Raw genomic sequence first — 22,359 nt, 5'->3', positions numbered from 1 at the left:
CTGACTAGATCGGGGGAGAGGGAGTAGCTTTTTAGCTAAAGTAGCTAGAAAGAGGGGAAACACTGCTTGCACACACGAACACTAAGGAATGAGCAAAATTCCTTTATACATTCCAGTGAAAATCAATTGACTCGTCTGAGTTAGTTGCATCTAAAAGTCATCATAAGACACACATGCGCTGGGCAAACTTTTAAATGTATGGGCCTAACTCTGCCATTACAAACTGAGTCTACACTGTATTTAGTCTGGGTATGAATATGCCACTATCTCTAGAGTCCACTTGTCTCTGCAATTGAAAAGGGCTCACTTTCTCCTGTACTTGGTGCCAGAGCATGAGTGAAGACGTTCTGCCGGCATCTGTTACTGAACAGCTCCCAAACCCTGACGTCTTTATACACTAAACTCCACTTACAATACATGTTAATATGGGAGTCTCAAAGGGCTCACCCACCTGCCTGAATACTGAGGCTCACCCTGCTTTGAGCACAGGACTACGTTTCATCATCTCCAAAGGACCCTTCCAAACTAAACTATGTTGTAAACAATTCCAATGACTGGAAGTGCAACCTTAACACTGCCCTTTTGAGCACATGTCACCCAAACACCATTATTATTGCACCGAATAATATCAATCCTTTTTTGTCTTCAACCACTGAAGCATCAGTATCTGGAGAGTCCCTTGGAACTAAATTAAGTTGTTGCAAGAGCCTCTGTCTAGTGAACACTTGTGAAGAACTTCTTCATCATGGCATGAGTTTTGGCAGTGCAGTATTCTCTTGAGAAACTGCCTCCACATCTACACAAGGGCAGTCCTGTGAAGTCAGTGGACAGTATAGAGTCAGAGTCCTGGTCAGCTGGAGCTGCATACTGCCATTTCAAGCACTGTGATAACATCCTCCAGCTGTATTCTGGGGGACAGAATAATTTTAAAGAAATTAATTAAGGCGAAGAGATCCTGAGAACACTGCTTCCCATTCCAGATACACTAGGGCCAGAGAACTTACCAGACAATTACATTTGTTCAGTTACCCTGTGACACTGGTAAATTACTCTGTGTACCAGCATCTTCCTATTTCCCAAGCAATTCCAACTGAACCCAAAACATCACTGAGAGATTCAGTAGGATGCTACATAACTTAGGTGTGCTGGGGAGCCTGCACTCGTAACTCGCAACAGGAGTGAATCACAGCAAAGAGCCCACGCTGGGGCAGAGTTAAGGGTGAATGCAGTATTAGCCATCTTCTTTCCAGTAGCGCATGGGGCACTTTACGTTCTTCTGCCATCATTAATACTTCAGCATGAAATACACACACTGCTTCTCTAAGAAATGTATTGCTAAAACCAGCAGGAATAGTGGAACGAAAATGTATTTTACACTGAGTACCCATTAAAGCAACATGTTGCCAAAGAAAAAATAAATCACTATTTATAACGTTTGCATGCTGGATGCAGTGGGTTCCGAGGCATTTTCTGAACTGCAGGACTACAGGTAAAACAGTCCTCCTGCAGCTCTTCCTGAATTATCTAATATATTATTATTATTATTATTGTCAAATAGTAGCTTCTGATTCAGTGTAAACTAGTTGTAAAACAAATCAAAATAAATAAATTCCATTCAATAGTGGCATTCGTGCGGGACACGCAGCATGTGCCTGTTTTCACACATCATACAAAAAAACTCCTACGAGCTGAACTAGAAAATTAACCCAAAAGCTCTGCAAATTAGGCCGTGCATTAAAATAATATTAATTTTTAAAATAACCCGAAGGCGAATACCAGAGGCACGGCTCGATCTGCACAATGAAGGCGGCTGTCCCTTGGCCCACAAAAAGCCGCGACTTCGCCCGGCGCGGCGGTCAGGAGGTCGGGCCCAGGGGGAGCCTGAGCCGCAAGCCGGAGTCAGGGGCAGGCAAGAGCCCGGCGCCGGAGCCGAGGAGCCACCGCCGCGCAGGGCAGCGGCACGCCCGAGCGAGCTAAAATGGAGCCCAGGTTTGCTGTCAGCCCGAGAGGCAGGCGGAGGGCAGCCGCACCGGGGCGAGGGCCAGGGCAAGGTCAGCCTGGAGGGCCGGCCGCAGCGCCCGCCCCGCCGCCTTCCCGACTCCCGGGGGACTGCTCCCCTCAGCGGGGAGGCGGCACTGGCCCACCCCTGCCCCCGAAGCGCCTCTGCACGCCCCCCCCAAGGCCCTCTGCGTCCGGGCTTGGCCCCTGCCCCCGCCCGCCGCGCCGGGGCCAGGGCGCTGCAGAGGAGGGCGCCGCTCTTCGCCGTCTCCCCCGTGCCAGCCTCCCCGACCGGGGAAGCAGCGCCGGGGTCGGCGACTAGGCTCCTCGGCAAGAGGACCGCGAAAGGGTTGCAAGAGAGCAAGCGACGAGGAGAGAGGAAGGGGCGAAACACCTAAAACACCAACCACCCTTCCCCCGCTCCGGGCAAACCCCAGCGCAACTCAAGCCCTTGACTCGGCTCCAGCGGAAAGGAAAAGGAGGTGGAAATATTTGTGGGGCTGCAAGTGCCGCTTCCCTCCCCCAGCAGCGACACCCCCAGCCCTGGGCCGTGTAGAAGACGTGTTGGAAGGGTGTTGGAAGAGCTAAGAGGGGGCGGGAGTGCTGCCCCAGCCCCATAGCCCGCATAGCCGTGGCGGGGAGGGCGGGCCAGGCTTTGCCTGCAGCGGCGACCCCTGGGCACGGGCCAGGGCCGCCCCGGTGAACTCCCGGTGACCGAGACCGGCACCGGCGGCTGAGCTCTTGCCCTGCCCCGAAGCCCGGGGGGGGTGCTACAGGCACGCTCTGAGCAGATGTGCCGGAGACAGACAAATGACCCCTCCATCCACCCCCCACTCTCCTTAAACCAACCCTGAGGCCAAGCAGGGGCAGGGTATTTTTAGGTCCCTTCTCCTCCACTCCGCCTCCCCCTCAATAGCTGCCGAGCGCTTAATACAAGGGGAGGGGGAGAGCAAGCGGGAAAAAAGTTAACTGTTTTGCAAAGAGGGGAGAAAATCGGCGGGGAGGGGGAGGGAGCGAGGAGTAGGGCAGGGTGAGCTGTGTCAGGAGATGTGTGTGCGCGCACGGGGTGCCCGCAGACGCAGGATCGGGATGCACTTTAGCCCTGTGCTCTGCTGCTCTCGTCTGGGGCAGCGCCGCCGAAGCCCGAGTCTCGCCTGACCCTTCATTTCACTGCGGCCAGGAGGAGCCCGGAGCCTGCCACCGCCTCTCCCTGCTCTGCAGGGACCTCGCCTGCCACGGTCTGCCTCCCCGCCGCCCCCTCCCCCGCCGCCGGCCCCCTACGAGGTGGCCGTGGGGTCGGCGCAGGGTGCCCCAGCTGCCGCCGCCGCCACCGACCCCCTCCGCCGCCGCTACCCGCCTCTCCCCCGCTCCCTGGCCGCCCAACCCCGCCGCAACCTTTAGCCGGGGACGGACCTCTCGGCTGGTTCCGCACAAGACGCCAGCAGCCGCTTCCCCTCTCGCCGCCCTCCCCTCCGGTGCTAGCCCCCCTCCCCACCCCAATAAAACAGACACCCCCCCCCCTCCCTCCGGCCCCAAAGAGAAACCCACACCGCCCCCCCAGCCCCCCCAGCACAAATGCACAATCACGGGCGAGGGGAGGGAGAGGGAGGAAAGGGCGAGAGACGCGGAGAAACAAGGGGGGAAAGGAGAGAGAGGAAAAATTAAAAGGGCACAAGGCTGTTCATCACCAACATGGCTGCCTTAGCTCAGACCTAAAAGAGGAATAACCCAGGCTGTGTCTTTGTCAGTTTCACCTCTGTAACCCTAAACTAATGCACGAAACGACGGAGGCGGCTGCAGAGGGGAAGGAGACGGGGAGAGGAGGAAGGAAAAAATGGCAAAAAGAGGGGGCACTTACGTGAAGAGAGGCGCTTGGGCTGCTCCTGCTTCCTCCTGGGCATTTTCCCCCTTTTTTTCACATTCTCCTCCTTGGTTTAACGGGAGATCAAATAAGACCGGGAGGGGGTGGGGGGGCACAGGCAGGCACAAAGCCGGGGCCCCTGGGGGAGCCGCTAACCGGGGCGGGTTTTCCCTCTTCGCCGGGGGAAAGGGGGCTGAAGCCGGCTTTCCCGGAGCCACCGCGAAGGGCTTCCTCTCCCCCTCTCTTTTTTTCCTCTCTCCCCCCCCGCCCCCCCCCCCACCCAACCCGGTCGTGCACCTGGCTTGTCCCCGGTCGCAGTATCCCTCAGCGGCCGGGGATGTGTTCCCGGCGGGCGGGCGAGCGGGCGGGCACCGTGCCGGGGCGAGGGGCTGGCGCGGCGGTGCCGAGGACTGCCCTCCCGGCCCCCAACTAACACTAACGCCGGGATCAAAGGGCAGCGGCGGCGGCGGCGCTCACGGCTCGCCCGCGGGCGGCGAGAGGCAGTCAGGGACACACAGGCACAAGGAGACAGACACACACACACACACCCCGGCGGGCGGGCACACCGCGCACACACGGACACACGCACGCCCGGGTAGAGCAAAGGGGATGGTGCCCCCGCTCTCCCCCCCAGCCCCGGCGGGGTGCCGGCGGAGATGCGCTGCTCCGGTCCTGCGCCCGCTCCTAATTCGCTCGATAAAAGAAATAAACAAATGCACACACAGAAAAGAAGGGGGGGGGGGGGGGGGTGTGGAGTGGTGAGAGGGGAGATGTGTGGGTCTCGACCATTCGCACTGCCATTCCCTCGTTTCTGGTGGGAAACAAAATAAGAACAACAACTCTTTTTTAAATTAAGGCGTTTTGTCTTCCTGTGCTAGGAAAGAAAAATTGCACTAGTGCAGAGCTAACCCCGCGGAATCTCGGAGGTGTTGGGCTGCTCCCTCCCAAAGCAGAGGGACCGGAGTGGCTTACTGGAACTGAACTTCAGTGTGGTGGAGAGGGTGATCAGATACAACTCCCCCAGTGCTAAATTAAGCACACCAAATAAGCGACGAAGGTGGGTAAGTTAGGATGTGGATACGCTGTTCCAGAGTCAGGTTCTGCCAGTTTCTAGTGCAGGTTTTAAAACTGGGAAGAATGCAAGCAGCGTGACAATCCCAACTCTTTGAGAGGTGTGTGGGGAAGGGGGGAGGAAATCAAGATTAGGTCACCCCTAATGGTTGGTTTAACTGCTACATGATACTTCTACAGTGCGCACTGCAATCTGGACTTCTGAAATTCACTTCTTTTCCTGCTGTAATGCAGGTATGTGAAGCTTTATCCTAAAGCAATTCCAGCGCGCATTATGAAGCCAAGGCAGCAGTTTTCATTAACTGATACATACTTTCATTACCTCACAAATCACACATCTTTCTTCAAAGACAAGACATAAAGGTGTAGGAAAAAAATAAAATAAAATAGAAGCAGGATTAGGTCTCGCCGAAGCACAAAAGGTGCTTGGTGAAAAAGAAGTGCTCTCTTTGTAACTTGCAGTCATTTGGATAAAAGTTCAGACGGGGGTTGTTAATGATTTAAACTCAAAACCCTGTTACTACAGTTGAAGTGAAGCGGTTTGAAGCAGGGTTGTTTCATACAGCTTGCTCTTTTGTGTAAGGAAACTTTGAACTTGACAGAATACATAATCGAAATCATGAGTCAGATGTTGCAAAAATAAAAAACCCCTGCATTCATCCAGCATGTGTACCTGTTAGGATTCTTCTGCTTTTGACAACCTGACTCATCATTTATCACATCATTTTTATCCTAACCTCAAAATATTTCTTTTCCTTAAATAAACAAACATCTGGGAAAACCTCAAACAGCAGTTTTGCAACCTAGATCTTTTGAAGGGCCAACACACACTCTTAATCACCTCTAGTTAGAATGGTTTAAAGTATTATACTCGTTTTACAGCTACAATTACATCTTTTCCACAGGAAAAAATAACCTTCATCCTAAATAATATTGAAAAGATTCTACAGATCAGATCTCAGGTTCACAAGCACGCAAGTGTATTTCTGAGTTTTTAAAACCACATGGACAGAGTACACTTCTACCGAGACAAAACAAAGTCCTGATTCCAGCTGGTTTATCATCTCACAATACAGTTAAAATACTTCATTGCCATGAGGAGATTTACCTTTAATCAATCCAGAAGTAAAAAACAAAGTGAATAAATGGAAGTTTAGGGGGGTGGAGATGAATCCAAATGGCAACCTTACATGTACTCATGACCAAGAGTAGCAGTCAGAATCGCCTCAGAATAATCAGGTCCTGTCTTTTCCTTTGGTTCTCCAGGTTTGGTTTGGAGATCTGTATAGCACTAGTAATGATAACCAGATAGCTGAGGCATTCTTTCATTACTGCTCGCAAACTTCAGTTTTGACATGCCTGCAACTAGCAACAGAACTGCATTCACTAAGAAGAGTTGCAGTACTAAACCCTTCTTAACTACTTTTAAAACACATTCTAATAGCAATGGTGTTGAATCAAGGCAGCTTTGTGAGCAGGAAGTTTCTGCCCCTCCAGCTGCCCCTGTTTGTGCAGGCAAAGCAGCCATTTCAGGAGGGGAAAGAGTGCTTGCTCTGTGCTGCAATCCATGCTTGCTGTGGCAGCCCTTCTTCAGGTGCTCTAGATGAACAGGATGTAGGAAACACTGCCTTCTGCATCATCACTCTTCCCACCCTCTATTCCTCAAGCATTTCTGGCATAAATTAATGTTGACAGTGTCAGCATTAATTTACAATATGCTGTGTAGTTTTTTCCCCCCTCCATCATTTGAAACCCCCTTTAGGGAAGTTGAGGTGGCTGCAGCGAAGACACTACAGGAACACAGCTCTCTGAAAGGGCCATGGGGACTGGCAAGCAATAGAGCAGCACTAAATCTCTCTGAGGGTGACCTTGGCTTCCACAGACATCCCAACAGTTTGCCTAAGTTTAGCAGGCCAAGCCTTAAGCCTGTTGTACAGTGAAAGAAATCCCAATGGCTGAATGAATTATCAGGGCGAAACTTTATATACTCCAGCTCTGACGAGTTTCTAATCCCACACCTGGAAATACTCTGTATGGGAACAACCTGGCTCTTCGCATCTACTGGCTAATTGCATTGCTCCACACATTGTCCTAGTCAATAGATGGGATCCAGCCATCACACTGAAATCAAAGACACACCAGTCCTAACTTCACATTCTTTTATACAGTGGTGTAAGGAAGATGACTAAGGGCATAGAGCCATTTTAAACATGATCTTTCATTATATGTTTGGTGGTGTAGTAGGGAAAAGACCATACTTTTGAACATTTCTAGTCCAAACAGAAGAAAATAGTTGCAAGTCTTCCACAGATAACATAATATAAATAATGCATTGCTTCTGCAGGACCTGCTATTAATAAGTAATGATTGTATGGCACCTTCCAAACACCAAACCTAGTTACACATATGAATTAAGTTCAGCCTCAGAAACCACTTTTGAACAAAGTAAATATTTTCTTTACTTACACATGAGAAAAATGAAACAAATTGGGTAAATAAGATTTTAAACAGTAATAAATGATGTAACATTCTTAAAACCTCTGCAAGGTGTCTAGCATCCAAACTACCTCTAGGTAATGATAACAAATACTTGAAAAGATTGCTAAAGAGAAATTAAAAAATTAGTTGACATTCTTGCTTTATTCCTTGAAACTTTAAAGAGGTCTGTTCCCAGGCTCAGAATTTTTGAAGAAGTTTACTGAGTGGAAAAACTGGACCATTTCAACCAATTCTTGGGCCCAAAACCACTCTATGGTATCAGACCTCTTCTGCTTAGAGAACAGCCTACCAAACCAATGACAAGTCAGCTGTGTGCCCCTGAGCTAGTCAGGCCCCATGGGCAATCTTTAATGGCACTCCTCTCTTTAGATGATTTTTCTATTGAACACAGAAGATACATATTGGTTTTCATCAAAACTGCCTTCTCTCTCACAGACTTCTTGGAGGGATACACACAATGGCCTAAACCACTCCTCTTTTCTATTGTAATTGATGTCAAAATTTCTATGCTCAACATTAACTATGCATCAATCCTGTAAACAAGATTTCATTTTAAAAAATTGCTCTATGGCATCTAAGAGGCCCACACAAGAGGATGAACAAATACAGAAGGTAACAGCTCATGGGTACCATCATCCGTGTTCGCAGACAATCTGTAACTAAATACCATTAAATAACGGATTCGGAATCACAAAATCATATTAGGTGATGGAAGGGACCCAAAGGACATCATTGAGTCCAACCCCCCTGCCAGAGCAGGACAAGACTATCTAACACAGATCACAGAGCAACATATCCAAACAGGCCTTGAAAATCTCCAGAGAAGGAGACTCCACAGCCTCTCTAGGAAGTCTGCTCCAGTGCTCTGTGACCCTTACAGTAAAGGCGTTCCCCTTTGTGTTGAGGTGGAACCTCTTTTGCTGCAATTTACACCCATTACTCCTTGTCCTACCACAGGGAGCAGTGAGCAGAGCCTGTCTCCTGCCCCTGGCCAGCCCTCAGATATTTATAAACGTTTATCAAACCCCCTCTAAGTCTTCTATTTTCCAGACTAAAAAGTCCCAAGTGTCCCAGCCTCTCCTCATAAGCCATGCCCTCCAGTCTCCTAATTATCCTCGTAGCCCTCTGCTGGACCCTGTCCAGCAGATCCCTGTCCCTATTAAACTGGGGAACCCAAAACTGAACACAGTATTCAAGGTGAGATCTCACCAGGGCAGAGTAGAGGGAGAAGAGAACATCCCTTGATCTGCTGGACACACTCCTCCTAATACACCCCAGGATCCCATTGGCCTTTGGAATACTAAATAATGACAGGTTAGTGACCGGCAAGGCCACCAACTAGTTTCACAAAAGCCATTAAACAATGCTTAGTAGTCATTACTATCTGAGGAGTGCTACCTTGGGACAGATAACAAACCATTACAGTGGGAGATGGAGTTGCATGACCAACAGGCTTTAGCTTTTGTAAAAGGCAACCAAGTTCTCCTTCCCCAAAGTTTTTAATCTCTTCCTTCTTAAAATTGAAGGAAAATTTATGGGCCAGAATCAGTGACTTATCACAGCACCCTAGACAGGAACTCTTTTTGCAAGCCTTGAAGTCACTGAGAGTGTTCTCCCATCTCTTTAGCTGCCTAGGCCATGCTTGTGAGCATATTGAACTGAGAATATTCCTCAAGACCAAGATTCTCATGAATTCCACTATGATCTTACAGTCTCAGAGTGGAGAGGCTCCAAGGAGGAGGGGTGCAATATATCTTGCATCTCTTAGCTAAGCCACAACTGTTTTTCTCAGAACCTCATCTCAATCCCAGCAAACAAACTAGCCGTAATCACTTCAGAATAATTTCAGCACAAGAGGCTTCTAGTTGAGATGCAAATTTAACATGTTCATACTTCTTCTGAAGAACCAGAGTGTCCATATTTTTCAGCTGTTAGTACAGCACACTACCTAGGGAAGGTGGTGTAGCTCCTAATTTCAATTAAAAAAAGCAAAATCAATAGTTGAACCTGCTAGCCTAAAACCCATACTGATACATGACCCCAGATTTAGCAGGCCACAAATGTAAGTCAGGAGAGGGATTACATTAGTGTCCACATCTGTGTGTGGCTACGGAAATATTCTTCAGAATTACCAAGGTCTCATGATCCTTATCTTACCATAAGTGCAGTTGGCTTTTCAGTTTCATAGCTCACGCTACCACCTCTGCACGCCCCTTTTCTGTAAGCACACTTTGCTGAACAACCTCATCTGAGCCTCTGATTATTAGGCTTAAGTCTACAGATAGTTGAAATGCAGACTTTCTCCCCCAAATCTGAGCCAGCAACATCTTTCCCAGTACAGATTAAATATAGAAAAAATAAATTAATATTTTACAACATAAAATACTAAGCAACTTCTGAACTGATGAGAAGAATTTGTTTAGCCAACTGGGGACTGGAACACTTGGCTCAGGGCTATTACAGTTACAAATGTGGAAATAAAAAAGGATAAATAACTGCTCCAAGCCTGACACATTCTGCACTGTTTTCCACTCTCCATTTAAAGGCACTGAAATTGATAACTTTGCCCCATCCTAAAGATGGTTGAAGTTAAATCAGAGTGAGACCCAGAGCATTCCCTCTGTCATTTTGCATTCACTCAACATTTTGTTAGTCACTGGTTAATTGAAGGTCCAGGCACATGCTCATTAGCAAACACCTGCCATGGTTGAAGACATCACCATCTTTCTGGAGAAATTAACTGCTTCCATGCCCAAACTAGCAAAACAGAACACATTTTGGCCTCCTCATCTGCTTCCCTGTGAAGTCTTGTAGCTTAGTTAAGTAGCAAGGCAATAGCATTTTAAGCCACAGCTGTTTGCTAAATGAAAGTGTGTCTAAGTTCTTAAACATCTTGTTACAAAGACGTGGAGAGGCACAGGCTGCTGCACCAGCAAGGTGGCAAATTCCTCAGGGAAATCAGTGCTGGTTTCTCAATTCACTGGCTACTTTTCTGCTAAAACACCAGAGTAATACTGAGAGTGTTCTGGACTCAAGAACTGACAAGATCCCAAGAAACTCATCTACTGTCTTAGACTGTGCATTTACCAAACTCATCTCTCTCTCTCTGGCAGCACCTTACCCAAAACACAGCAGGAGGAAAGCAGGCACAGAAGTGGACGTTGGCAGCACTGATGCCAGCTATGCCCTCTCTGCAATACCTTAATAGCTAAAGAAGGGTGTGATGGAATAGAAGAGTAATTGACACACAGGAAAACGTGGTGGTGCTGAGATCTTAAGTTCCCAGGGGAAACCATTAGGGGATGGCAAGAAGAGTATGTGGAGATCAAGCTTCTATCAGACTTCACCTGCCTGCTGCAATAAATTTCCCATGGCATTCAGCTGTGCTTCTCCATGTTGCATGTCCTCAGAAATCAGCCCTCACCTACTGGCAGGCAGAAGGGTTTGGGCTGCAAGTCAGCCTGCTGTCACTGCTGCCTGCTGAGCATGAAGTCATGTGGCCAGTCCCCTCCTGTAGGGAATATCTCCTTGCACTGACACTTCCCCATCCTACCAGGCAGCACAGAGGAAAAGGTTATTTGTCTATTGGGATACTAGGAATAAGATCTAGTCTCCTCAGCTGCTGTTGACACTGCTTGATGAAAATTCTGTTTCTAGTCCCCACTTTTCAGTAACAGTAAGGGCATCCCATGCTTTCAAGTTTGTAGTTTACAGTAAAATGCTATCTGTCCATAAGATGTAGACTAATAGCAGTAAAAAAATTACAGAGTACCACAAAACTCTATGAGTGGGAAGGAGAAGAGGCAAGGCCTAGAGAAAAGGCGCCTACAATTACACACACACACAAATCCTGACCCTTGACACAAAAGCTGAGTACATGCTCAATGATATAAAACTGGAAGGAGTGGCTGACACAGCAGAGTTGTGGCATCTTTCAGAAGCACTATCTTGACAAACTGGGTAAGTGGGCAGAGAAGAATCTTCAAAAGTCCAAAAGGGGAAATGCATATCCCTACATTTAGAGAGGAGTGACACCAGCACATCCTGGATGCCTATCAACTGGAAAGCTGCTTTGCCAAGGAGGACTTTGGGATCCTGGTACACGATAAGTTGACCTCAAGCTAGTGAATGCATCCTTGCAGCCAAGAAGGCTATTAGGAAGACTGTTGCTGGCAGGTATAGAAATATGAACCTGCACCTCTTATTGGTGCTGGTAAGGTTACATCTGGAGTGCTGCACCTCATTCAGGGCTCCCTTGTACAAGAAAAACCTGAACTTAGTGGAGTGAGACTAGCACAGGTCCACGAACATGATTAAGGGACTGGACAATATATCATCTGAGGAGAGAGGAGTAACTGAGACTCTATCCTGGAGAAGAGAAGGCTTGAGGGCATCTTACCCAATTGTACAAGTGTCTGATGGGCAGGAAAGAAACTGAAGGAGTTAGACTCCTCTCAACAGTGATCATTGACAGGGTAAGAGGCAATGGGCACAAACAAAAGGCAAACCAGAAAATTCCATCTGAACACAGGAAAACTTGTTGTTGTTTTTAGGATGGTCAAGCAGCGGCATAGGTTGCCCACAGAGGCTGCCTGAACAACCTGTACTGTTTCAGGGGTGAGGTTAGACTAGATGAGCTCAAGGGGGACCCTCCCAAGTGAAACGGTCCTGTGAAAGTATTTTAACCTGAGCATTTCCTGTTTTCTAAACGTGGTGTTCATGTCTGCTTTTATGGGAGTAGTTTACAAAATACAAATATTCCACTCTCCTTTTTTAGTTACTAAGTCTATTCTCTGAAAACATCCTTATGATATCCAGAATTCTTTAATGCCCAAGTACTTCTAAAATTCATACTTTCTAACAGAAAACATTCACTAATCATTCCAAACCCATGGTTGGTCCTTCAGCCTCTCACTCTTCTTCCCTCAATACAGTTCCTACCCTGAAAATGTTGCAAAGCTCTAAGAGAACTACAGAGCAGGTAGAAGCCTGACTATATTTTTAACCCCTCTCAGATGCCTGCACTGAAAGATTGCTGTTTTCTTAGACTTACACTTTTCTTAGCCATTTGCAAAGCCCTGTTACCTCCACCTTTCAGTCAGGGCCACGCACTCTGCCTCCAACAGCAGCACATGGTAGTTCACTAACAAAGCCAGATGCAGAGTTTTTAGCTGCTGTTCCCAGCAAACCAATATCAACAACACACACCTGATGTGTAGGTGATGTGGACACAGGATTTAATTGCTTTCCTTGCTAACCTGCACCCATGCTTCCCTTGTGCAATTCCCTTCATTTACCAGTAAGCATACAGCTTACTCATACATCCCCTCACACATGTTGGCTGCTTGCCCAAGAGGTTCCTATTTCATGGAAGTAAAATTCATGAGGTATCCATGTAACTCGACTTCATTACTCAGACTCTCACTGAGACTCTGGGACAGGTACAGGTACTGCTGTACACTGAAAAACACCCCTTGATTCCAGCAGTGTCCCTCAAACCTTTAGATGCATAGGTCACAGTGACTCCTGCCTGCAGGAATAAAGGCTCCACTCAAGATGCTCTCCCATGCCTCCTGCCCCATAAGCTGGAGCAACAAAACTTGTGGGGGAGTGATGGGGCAGGGCTTTGCCCCTCCGTATGCTTCCCTCCTCAAAAAACAACTCTATGAAGGGAAAACTGAGGGTCTGAAAATATAAGAGAGTGTTTATACCTTTGTGTATGTCCCACATAACTTCCCATGGTTTTGTAGTCAGAGAAATGGAGAATGCTATAGGTTGGAAGGAACCTGTAAAAGTCATCTAGTTCAAACCCCCCTCGCAGTGAGCAGGGACATTTTCAACTCCAACCTGACCTGGAATGATTCCAGGGATGGGGCATCCACCACCTCTCTGGGAAGTGTGGGCCAGTTTTCACTACTCCCAGTGTACAGAGTTTCTTTCTTGTATCCAGGCTGAAACTTCACTTTTAGTTTAAAAACATCCCCCCAAAACCTTCTCTTCTCTCTGCTGCACAACCCAAACTTTCTTGAAGAAGAATATGGAGAAGAGTGAAGCCAAAGTGTTCTTAAGGGGTGGGAGCACTTTTCCCGTATTTCCTACATGGGGAGGACTGTGCACAAAGCAAATCCGTGAAAGGTGGCTGGAGACTGATCAAGAAGTATTCCTTGCCTGGTCAGAGAAGGTACAAACCTCCCACCTGCTGTTCTAAAGGTCATCAAGCAGAAGAGATAAGGGGAAAAAATGAAAATAAATGACTATTAGAGAAGAGGACCAGCAGGGCAGATGACTTGTAGAAGGTCTGTCAGAGTTAAGGTGGTTTTGCTGGGTTGTCTTGGAAGTCTTTACTATATTTGAGAAGTTTATTAATTCTAAGAAAACAACAGAGCTTTCCTGGTCTTAATATCCACTAAGTTAGGTGACCTCCATTCTAAAGTCCCAAGAACAGTGACCATCAGAAACAAAACATGTTGGCTGCCTGATGAATCCCACAAGAACTGTATTGTCAGCTCAGGAGGGAGGTACTGGGATGCTTTCATTTACATGAAGAAAAAAAAAAAAATCAGTGGCTTTTAAATCATCAGCTGAGTGGCAAAACAATTGGAAGAGGGCCAAGAAGGTACTCAAATGCAGCTTTCCAAGAAAAAACAGCACTGGAGAAAGTAGCACAGTGGAGCTGAGATTAGGAAGAAACAGTGTGGAACGTCTGTCTGATCTTCTAGTGTGAAAAAAAACCAACCAAACAACCCAAAAAAGTCTGCTCAGTGGAGAAGAGTAGTGCAGGAAATACAACAGGAACTCTCCTGTTCAGGGATTATCAGGTTTATAGGATTCATACAACCCTCCAGTCCCCACAGCTGTGATACCACATCAGACATAATTACTTCTGCTGCCCAACTGGGTACGCTAATCAAGGAAGCTGGGCCAAGTCTGACCCTCACCTACTTCCCTCCCCTTCCATAGCTTTTAATCAACTTATTAAAAATGCTGAGAGCTCATCACACTCTTCACTGGAGAATACAAAGATAAAAAGGCTGTCATCCTCCACTGCAGACATGGTTGAAGAGCTTTACGACACATGGTTTTTCACCAAAGGTCCTGCTTTATGCTTTCAGTGCCTGTGCATCATTCATAGAATGGTTTAGGTTGGAAGAGACCTCAAAGATCACCCAGTTCCAATTCCATGCCATAGGCAGGGACACCTCCCACTAGAACAGGTTGCTCAAGGCCTCATCCAATTTGGCCTTGAACACCTCCAGGGAGGGAGCAGCCACAGCCTCCCTGGGCAAGCTGTGCAAGTGTCTCGCCACCTTCACTGCAAAGAACCCTTTCCTCACATCTACTCTGAACCTCCCCTCTGCCAGTTTAAACCCATTGCCCCTTTCCTGTCATTACAAGGCCTTGTCAGTAGTCTCTCCCCAGCCCTCCTGTAGGCCTCCTTCAGATACTGGAAGGCCACTATAAGATCTCCTGGAAGCCTCCTCTTCTTCAGGCTGAAAAGCCCCAACTCTTGTAGCCTGTCCTCATAGCAGAGCTGCTGCAGCCCTCTGAGCATCTTCGTGGCCCTCCTATGGACTCATTCTAACAGTTTGAAGTCCTTCTATTAAAAAGGATAAACTCCAGCAAGTTACCTGAAGCTAGATAATCTAGGTTCCAAAATCCCAAACAAAAAAACAACAATAAAATTAAAACATCATCTATGAACCACCCAGATGTCAAAAAGATGAAGATATTTTAGGCTGCAAGAAGTTTCTTTACCAAAAGTATGGTCAGGCACTGGAATTGGCTGCCCAGTGAGGTAATAGAGTCACCACTCCTGAAAGTGTTTTTATCTACATGGCACTTGGGGACATGGTTTAATAGCCATGATGGCACTGGGTCAACATTTGGACTCAATCTTGCAGGTCTTGTCCAGCTGAAGCAGTTGTATGATTTTGTGAGAGCATTAACACTTTCTGCCTTGACTGAGGCACCCATCCCTCTCCTTCACCCTGCCCTGGAATGTTCTTCTAACCCACAGGAACTCTTACACTTTCTATTCTCCCTCCAATCAACCATCCTAGCTAATTCAAAGCTTCAACTTTAATTTGTGGACAAAAATCAAGCATCTGTACCAAGCTCCTTCCCATCTCCCAGTTGCTGTGCTCACTGTCTAGTGTCTTTGAACATGGGCTGCCTATACCCTTCAAGCTGACCTCCTCAGACAAAATGCTCATCTCCAGGATTTTTTAAAGTCTTCCATTCCCCCAATGACACTGTCCCCAGTTTGGCTTCCCACAGCACTGAGTATCTTATGCTTGTACGACCCAGTCTCAGGTTTTTACTGACACAGTAAAGCCATCTTATATACAAAGTGGTAATGTGATTTTGCTACATATTTAGGAGGGAAAAATCATTGAAGACACCTTGAGGGCCTTTAGAGTAGTGTCCTGAGAGTCTGGCTGTACCTTCTCAGACCCCAGACTGCTAGCAGACCCTTGGAGGGAAGGTGCATATCCAAGAGCTAGGCAACATCCTAACTCCTGTATTTGAAATCTTTTTCACAGAAGGGAGAAAGTCTGGGGAGGGAAAAGGCTGTGACAATATCCAGCGGGCGACAAAGTCAGAAATGCAGGAAGATTAGGTTACAGGCCAATACTTGTTTCCTAGTGATAAGGTTAAGAATATTGAAGATAAGATAGTGATTTATTTACGGGTGCAGGAGTACAAATGCTGCACGAATTTAAGAGACTTTTACATCTTACTAAGCAAGGACAAGCTCATCATCCAGTCAGCCCAAGCCACAGCTACCTTTTGAAACCGTCCACAGCTTTTTGATGCCTTTGAACAGAAGAGCGCTGGCATTGGGTGGGAAGAGATGGCACACCTATGGCAGCACTCACCCTTCCAGAGCACTCCCGGACCCTGCGGCTGTCTTTCCCGAGGTCTGAGGAGATGCCTCCCGGCCCGGCAGCCCCGGGAGGGATCCTGCCTTAGGCTCTAAGAGCGGCACAGCCGGAAGGATCCTGCCTTTGGCTCTAAGAGCGGCACAGCCGGAAAGATCCTGCCTTTGGCTCTAAGAGCGGCACGGCAGTAGCTGCACCTCTCTGGCCGCTCCGCTCCCCTCTGCCCTCCCCGCGCTCTGGGCATGCTCGGCGGGGCACGGCCGGCCGCCGGGCCGCAGCGGGGCGCTGGCGGCCGCCCTTGCCCTGTGCTGGCCCCGGGGCCATGCTGCCGGCTGCGGCAGCTGGAGCGGCGGGGAGGCGGCGGGGCCTGGCTGCCGGCGCCTGCCCAGCGGCTGGAGGGCAGCGGGGATGCGGAGCGCGCCGAGACGGCCCAGAGGGCATTGCTTGTGCCCGCCCAGGCTCGGCTGAAGCCACCTGCGGACGGCTGGGCCGCAAGCGGAGGGGGCAGGGAACCGTCTTGTTAGCGGACACAACGGGCAGCGTTTAGACGTGCTAAGGATATGCCCCAGCAGGGCAGAAGCTCTTGGGGCCATTCCAGGTCAAACTTCAGCTTCCCTTGCTTCAGAGTTTGGCTTGCGTTCGTTCAGAGTGCCTTTGATGGAACCACTCAAGATGTTTTGTTTCCTTCACTTTAAAAACGTACCATGAAAGAAGCCCAAGTTCCCCGGAAGCACATCTGCTCCTTAAATATGCTTAACTGCTAAAAACTGGATTATTAAAGCAAAATTTCAGACAGGTCTTCAGCCATTATCTTAGGGAAACTTATGAGAAAGTTTTCACATGAATCAGTGGGGACAGGGAGATGACAACGATCACAAATCCAAAACCCCACCAAAACAAACCAACCAAACCCCCCAAACCATCATCTCTAAAAAGTATATCAATGCCATCTTAAAAATAACCCAAACTGCTTGCTACTTGGCATGGCTCAGCTTGTGCCTCAAAGATGCTCCACTCACCAGCCAAATTTTTCCTCTTCCTTAATTAACACTACAACATGAGCAGCAATGCCTTGAAGAAAACAAACTAGTGGTGCAGCATGTTCATCTGCACCTTGAAAGTCTATCCACATACACAACAAGATTCTCAGTGAACCAAAGCTGTTGCCTGTCCCTTAGCACCTCCCCACCTCATGAACTTCCTCAGACTGATACTGTGTAAGGTCTGCCACAGGCACGGAGCAGCAGCTTTCACTTGGGTCATTTTCACATGGGTTTAGCTTTGAAACTGCTGGTTATTAACACAGAAGATGCAAGTGGTGCTCCAGAGGGGTTATGAACTTCATCTATTAATCTCAGCCCAGTCACACCTAAGTGCTAATGCTGGTGACCATTCAACTACCAAAGCAGTTTTCTGACAATGCAGTTTCTATCCCAGACCTTTCTTCACAAGGCATTATGAATGTTACTACCCACCAGGAAAGAACAGAGAACAGCTGCTGCTAAAGTGCACACACTCCACAGCAGCATCAGAGAAAGACATACAAAAATTACGATATAGATGATCCCACATGGTAAGTTACTGTGGTGTAATAAGTTGCTGCTCATCAGCTGAACTTCCCTAACTGCTCTTACACACTCCCTTAGACTGTTATAATGGCAAGCACAAAGTATTAGGCTAAAATACCTTTGTTTCACTTCAGATGTACTACAGATGAGAAAGGCATGCAGTCAGGCACCTCATTATGCCACTGTAACTCAATAGCCTGTGATAGTACAATCCTAACCCAGTGGGTTTTTAAAGTTCTGAACCAGAGGACATATACTGGAAATAAAAGACTCACTCAGGATGTGCCAGCTCATTCTGGATTTAAGAGCCAAGTTTTCATCTGTCACTGCTAACCTTTCTTAGTTCTACCATTTTTATTGGCTTTTTGATGACCATTTACTAAGCATCTAGAAAAGTGTTACTTTTACCACTGAAAATAAAGCAATTTCCTCAGGTCTGCACCTTCTGCTTGTTCATTCAATTTTATGATGTTGTCACAGCAATAGCATTGCTGGTGCAGTCACGTTTGACTGTGAAAAAAAAATCACATGATGCACAAACACGGAGAAACTGGTTTACAAATTGGGTCTTTGGAGTCTCACCTCCAGGGTAGAATCCAGAATTGATTTAGGCTACTAAGGTCCCTACATAACTCATGAGCGTTGGTGCCTCAGAACTGGATCTGTGACCAACTCACACTAAGAAGCTGCCTAGGGCTAGTAGAAAATGGATTTTACTCTTACTAGTTGTTTATGCATTTTCCTAAATGAGTTTTGTCATCCTACACAGACAAATATCAAGTAATATAGGCATACTTTATAAAGTTCAAGATATGGACTGGAAACAGTTCCTTCAAGAAAGAAACTGAACTTAGCTCACCCATATCCTGGAGTTCACTGACCAGTGGTCTGCACTATGACAGACTATCGTCGGCTCTTAGCTTCTGGCTTTGTCCTGCACTCCTTTGATCTAGAAGAAAACAGTGGCAATCAATGCCTTTTCTGAGCACCCTGATCACTCCCACTGCCTCCATCAGTGGAAGCTGGAAGACATATTCTTGATTCAGATCAGGCTAAAGCACAATGCCAGGCCGAACTGTGTAGTATGTTTGAATCTAGGAAACTGTCAACAATGAAAGCTAAGTTTAGATGCTTTCGGAGATAATTAACAGCTGAGGCTTTCCCCTCCAAGTAAAGGTTCAGAGGTAGGTCAGGCTTAGGCTGAGTAGGCTTGGAGGTTTTGGAGCTTTTTTTGGGAACAGCTCTTGAACACTAGCACCTGGAGACAGTCCAGGCAGAGAGAAGCATGGGGCAACTCATTGCATCAGCCTCACCACCACATTCAATGATTCAGCTTATTTCTGTAGAAGAGAAATAGCAACAACCCTTCAGGGATGTCCGATGGAACCCTCCTGTAATGACTTAGGACAAACTCTAAGGAGCTAAAAGAACAGGATTATGCTGTCAGTCTTTATCTATATTCTGTCAGTCTGTCTCAGAGTGCATCTTCACTGCAAGGAAGTTCTCCTGGTCACCAGTCTCTCTGCTTCTCCTTGCATCAGTTTCCTTCTGAAGGATATGGCAGGCCAGAAGACAACACATACTAGCTGCCCTTTCAGCACACGCTCAGGTGGCAATCAGGCTGCTTATCCACTGACCAAGACTTACAGGTGCAGCTGATCAAAGTACTGTTTTCCCTCTTCTTCTGTGGAACACCTCATTTTTTTCCAATAATCAAATCCTGATGTTGAAATAGTATCAAGTATATTTCTGTTCTGCACTGGAGGATGGGCCCACTAGTCCGTACATCTATAGCTTGGTTTGGGGTATTCAACTGGGCAGCTAAGTCTGCAACACCAGAGAAAACTGACTTGTGATAAATCAACAGCCCTCTGCACACCTTTCCCAAACAGCATTTCTTTACAAATGAAATCCAGCTTTTCCTCAGAATTCTTAATAGGCATGACCTCAAATTTTAACAGTTTCTTTTCAGTTTTCCTGAAGAAGCCAGCAGCTCTGTGAACCTGATTTCTAGGCTCCTGTATCTTCTACCAACTATCACAGCCCTCTAGAGACCAGCTAGACTGAAACCAGAAGAGAGTTATTCAGCAAAACATCTCCCCAAGAAGTGTCTATAAAGAGAAATAGCTATTGTGTCAACATGAGAAAAAAATGCCTGTCCTACCAGTAACACAGTACAGTTGTTTTACAGAACCATCCTTTTCTGCTACAAGTTCCTTTTTTCTTTTAAACAAGTTTTTCTACTGTACCTGAGTGCATACCCACAAATATTTTATGTAGTTATTTAATGCACTTAGGTCAGCAAGCAGTGCCTGAGGGGCTGAAGAGGAAAGAACTCACCATTTATTTGCCTGAATGGTCCTTCCATGCATCCATCCTTATCAGCCAACTCCTACTTTTTAAATCACACATTTTAAAAGCAAGTAGCACAAAGATTTATAAGTCCTGTTTTCCAGGCTGAAAAGCGGTAAGAGGAAAGGTTCCAGCTTCTACTATTGACAAAAGCCCCCAGAAATAAACATCTCTGCTCTAAACAGCAGCACAAGTGTTGCATATTTGGCCTAATTAGTAATTACTGGTCCCAATTCAATCAATGGCAAAATCCTCACTGATCTGCTCCTAGCTGAGTTTTTGTTTGTAAGAACTCTCATGCAAGATGTTCCAAGGCTTGAGCCACATTGCTGTCCACAACTGCTCTTTCCATCCCCTTGCCAGAAGTCAATTTTCTCATAACAGACTCAGCAGAATTAATCATCAATCCTCACCTTACCCACTCCAGTTTGAAGTTCAGGTGTTGAGACAGTCAGGCAAAATCAGCCACCTGTCTCTGATCCAAGTTAAGTGGCTGCTGACCCAGCTGTGATGCCTTGGCATCCCCTCCTCATGCTTCTGTTCTGTGACTTCCCTTTCTGCCTTACCATTTTCCAGTTCGGAATTGCAATCTTATTGTTTTAGGGGTGTTTTTTTCCCTATTTTAAGAAACAGAAATCACAGGGTGATAGGCTAAGCTTTGGCCAGGGCCTGTGCTGTGTAGACAGCAGCCTGCACCATGGGAACGCAGGTAAGCTGTCAGAGGTTGTGCATCACCTCTCAGTTCTCCCCACTCAAAGTAGTTCCAGATGACCTTTGGTGTTGATGGAGTTTCAGACATGCAGTGTTAAACTAAGGGAAGGTACCAGTCTTGGAGAATTTTAGGCAGTAGATTGCAGATGCAAGTGCTGCTAGTCTTAACTATGATAGAGGAAAGTCAGTTAATGTAACTTAGATTTCTAGGTTTTTTGTTGTCAGAAGATAGTTAGCAGTACCAGGTGGCAGTTGCTCCCCATCCAGGGAAAGGCAAGTTGAATTTCTCTGGAGAAGCCTTGCTCTCTCCACAGACTACAGAGGGGATTGGAAAACTGGTTCAGCCTGAACCATCAAATTTGTCAGTACCTAAAATCTGGTTTCAAGGCAAACTCTGACTCTTAAATCCCCATAATCATTCTATCATTCATTTCACTAAAAGAAATACCATTTAACTATCAAGAGTGTTGTGTCCTAAGCCACCACACATAATCTGACACAGCCTAGTAACATGGCATGGTTTGACACTCAGTAGTAGTACAGTTAGAGGAAATGTAAGCAGCTGCCACCCACCCTGTCTATCATTCCTCTTTTTCTGCACCACACTAGCAAAAGCATTTGTGTAGCACACAGTGAATGTGATCAGACAACATATGGTGCTAAAATTAACTGAGAGAAACAAAAACCCAAAGTCATTTGTCATTCAGATGGGTTCCCAAAGACCCCACAAACTGCACCTCTAAAGAAGAAACCAAAGGCTGCCTAGGGCTGAATGGCCATGAAAGCCATGCTGGGCAAGACCACACACTTTGCCTGCAGTCCCCTAGCCTATTGGACACTATTGAGCATTTAGCTTTCTTTCTTTCTCCATGCAAGTCCTCACCTCTTAAGAAAAGATTAACACCCCTCCTACCTTGCTAGGCTGCTGTGACCCTAAATGTTATTACATACCAAGAGCTGTTGATGTATACATTAGTGCATAGTCTGTAAGCTATGTACACAGGAAGAGTATCAGAAGCCCACCTGCTAGTCTCTCTTCCCAGACCAAATCCATCCCCTCCAACTGCTCAGCACACAAGGCAAGTTACACAAAGGTCTATTTGCTCACCTGCAGTTTATCAGAAAGAACAGCTACTGTGTTTGCCAAAAATGCTTTGGAAGGCTTCTTTCAGAGACTTCTGGAAGGAACATAGTAGATCCACCACAACCAGGAAGCCAGCACTACTGCAAACTTCAGCTGCCAGATCCAAGAGATTTGCAGGACTGATGAATGCTAGTAAATACTCAGTGAAGCAGCCAGTTTTCTCACGTGGGAAGAGCAGGAAATGTTGCAAATATCCTAGCACAGTGACCTGAGCAATTCTACTTTCAGGTAAATATTTCTAGCTGGCCCTGGAGGTCCAACCTACAGAGGTCA

At 46.9% G+C, this 22,359-nt stretch overlaps 1 protein-coding gene across 9 annotated transcripts in view; it reads right to left on the bottom strand.

The window, feature by feature from the left end:
- ZNF827 (zinc finger protein 827) overlaps positions 1-22,359 on the bottom strand; it is a 135,628-nt gene that overhangs the window by 93,524 nt on the left and 19,745 nt on the right. For 2 of the 9 annotated variants that reach the window (XR_010303611.1, XM_064149470.1), the window contains exon 1: positions 3,857-4,322. Coding sequence is in view for 8 of the 9 variants with exons in the window: in XM_064149470.1 (XP_064005540.1) it covers positions 3,857-3,899 (43 nt within the window). In the remaining variant the exon portion in view is untranslated. Of the gene's footprint in view, positions 1-3,856; positions 4,323-18,738; positions 18,829-20,219; positions 20,331-22,359 lie in introns of those variants that run through there. The other 7 variants (XM_064149466.1, XM_064149468.1, XM_064149472.1 and 4 more) reach the window with 5 other exon arrangements.

The sequence above is a fragment of the Pogoniulus pusillus genome, chromosome 10 (assembly GCF_015220805.1).
Source record: "Pogoniulus pusillus isolate bPogPus1 chromosome 10, bPogPus1.pri, whole genome shotgun sequence".
Taxonomy (NCBI): Eukaryota; Metazoa; Chordata; class Aves; order Piciformes; family Lybiidae; genus Pogoniulus; species Pogoniulus pusillus.
Note: the sequence above shows the minus strand (reverse complement) of the source record. Positions and strands in the feature narration are given on the sequence as shown.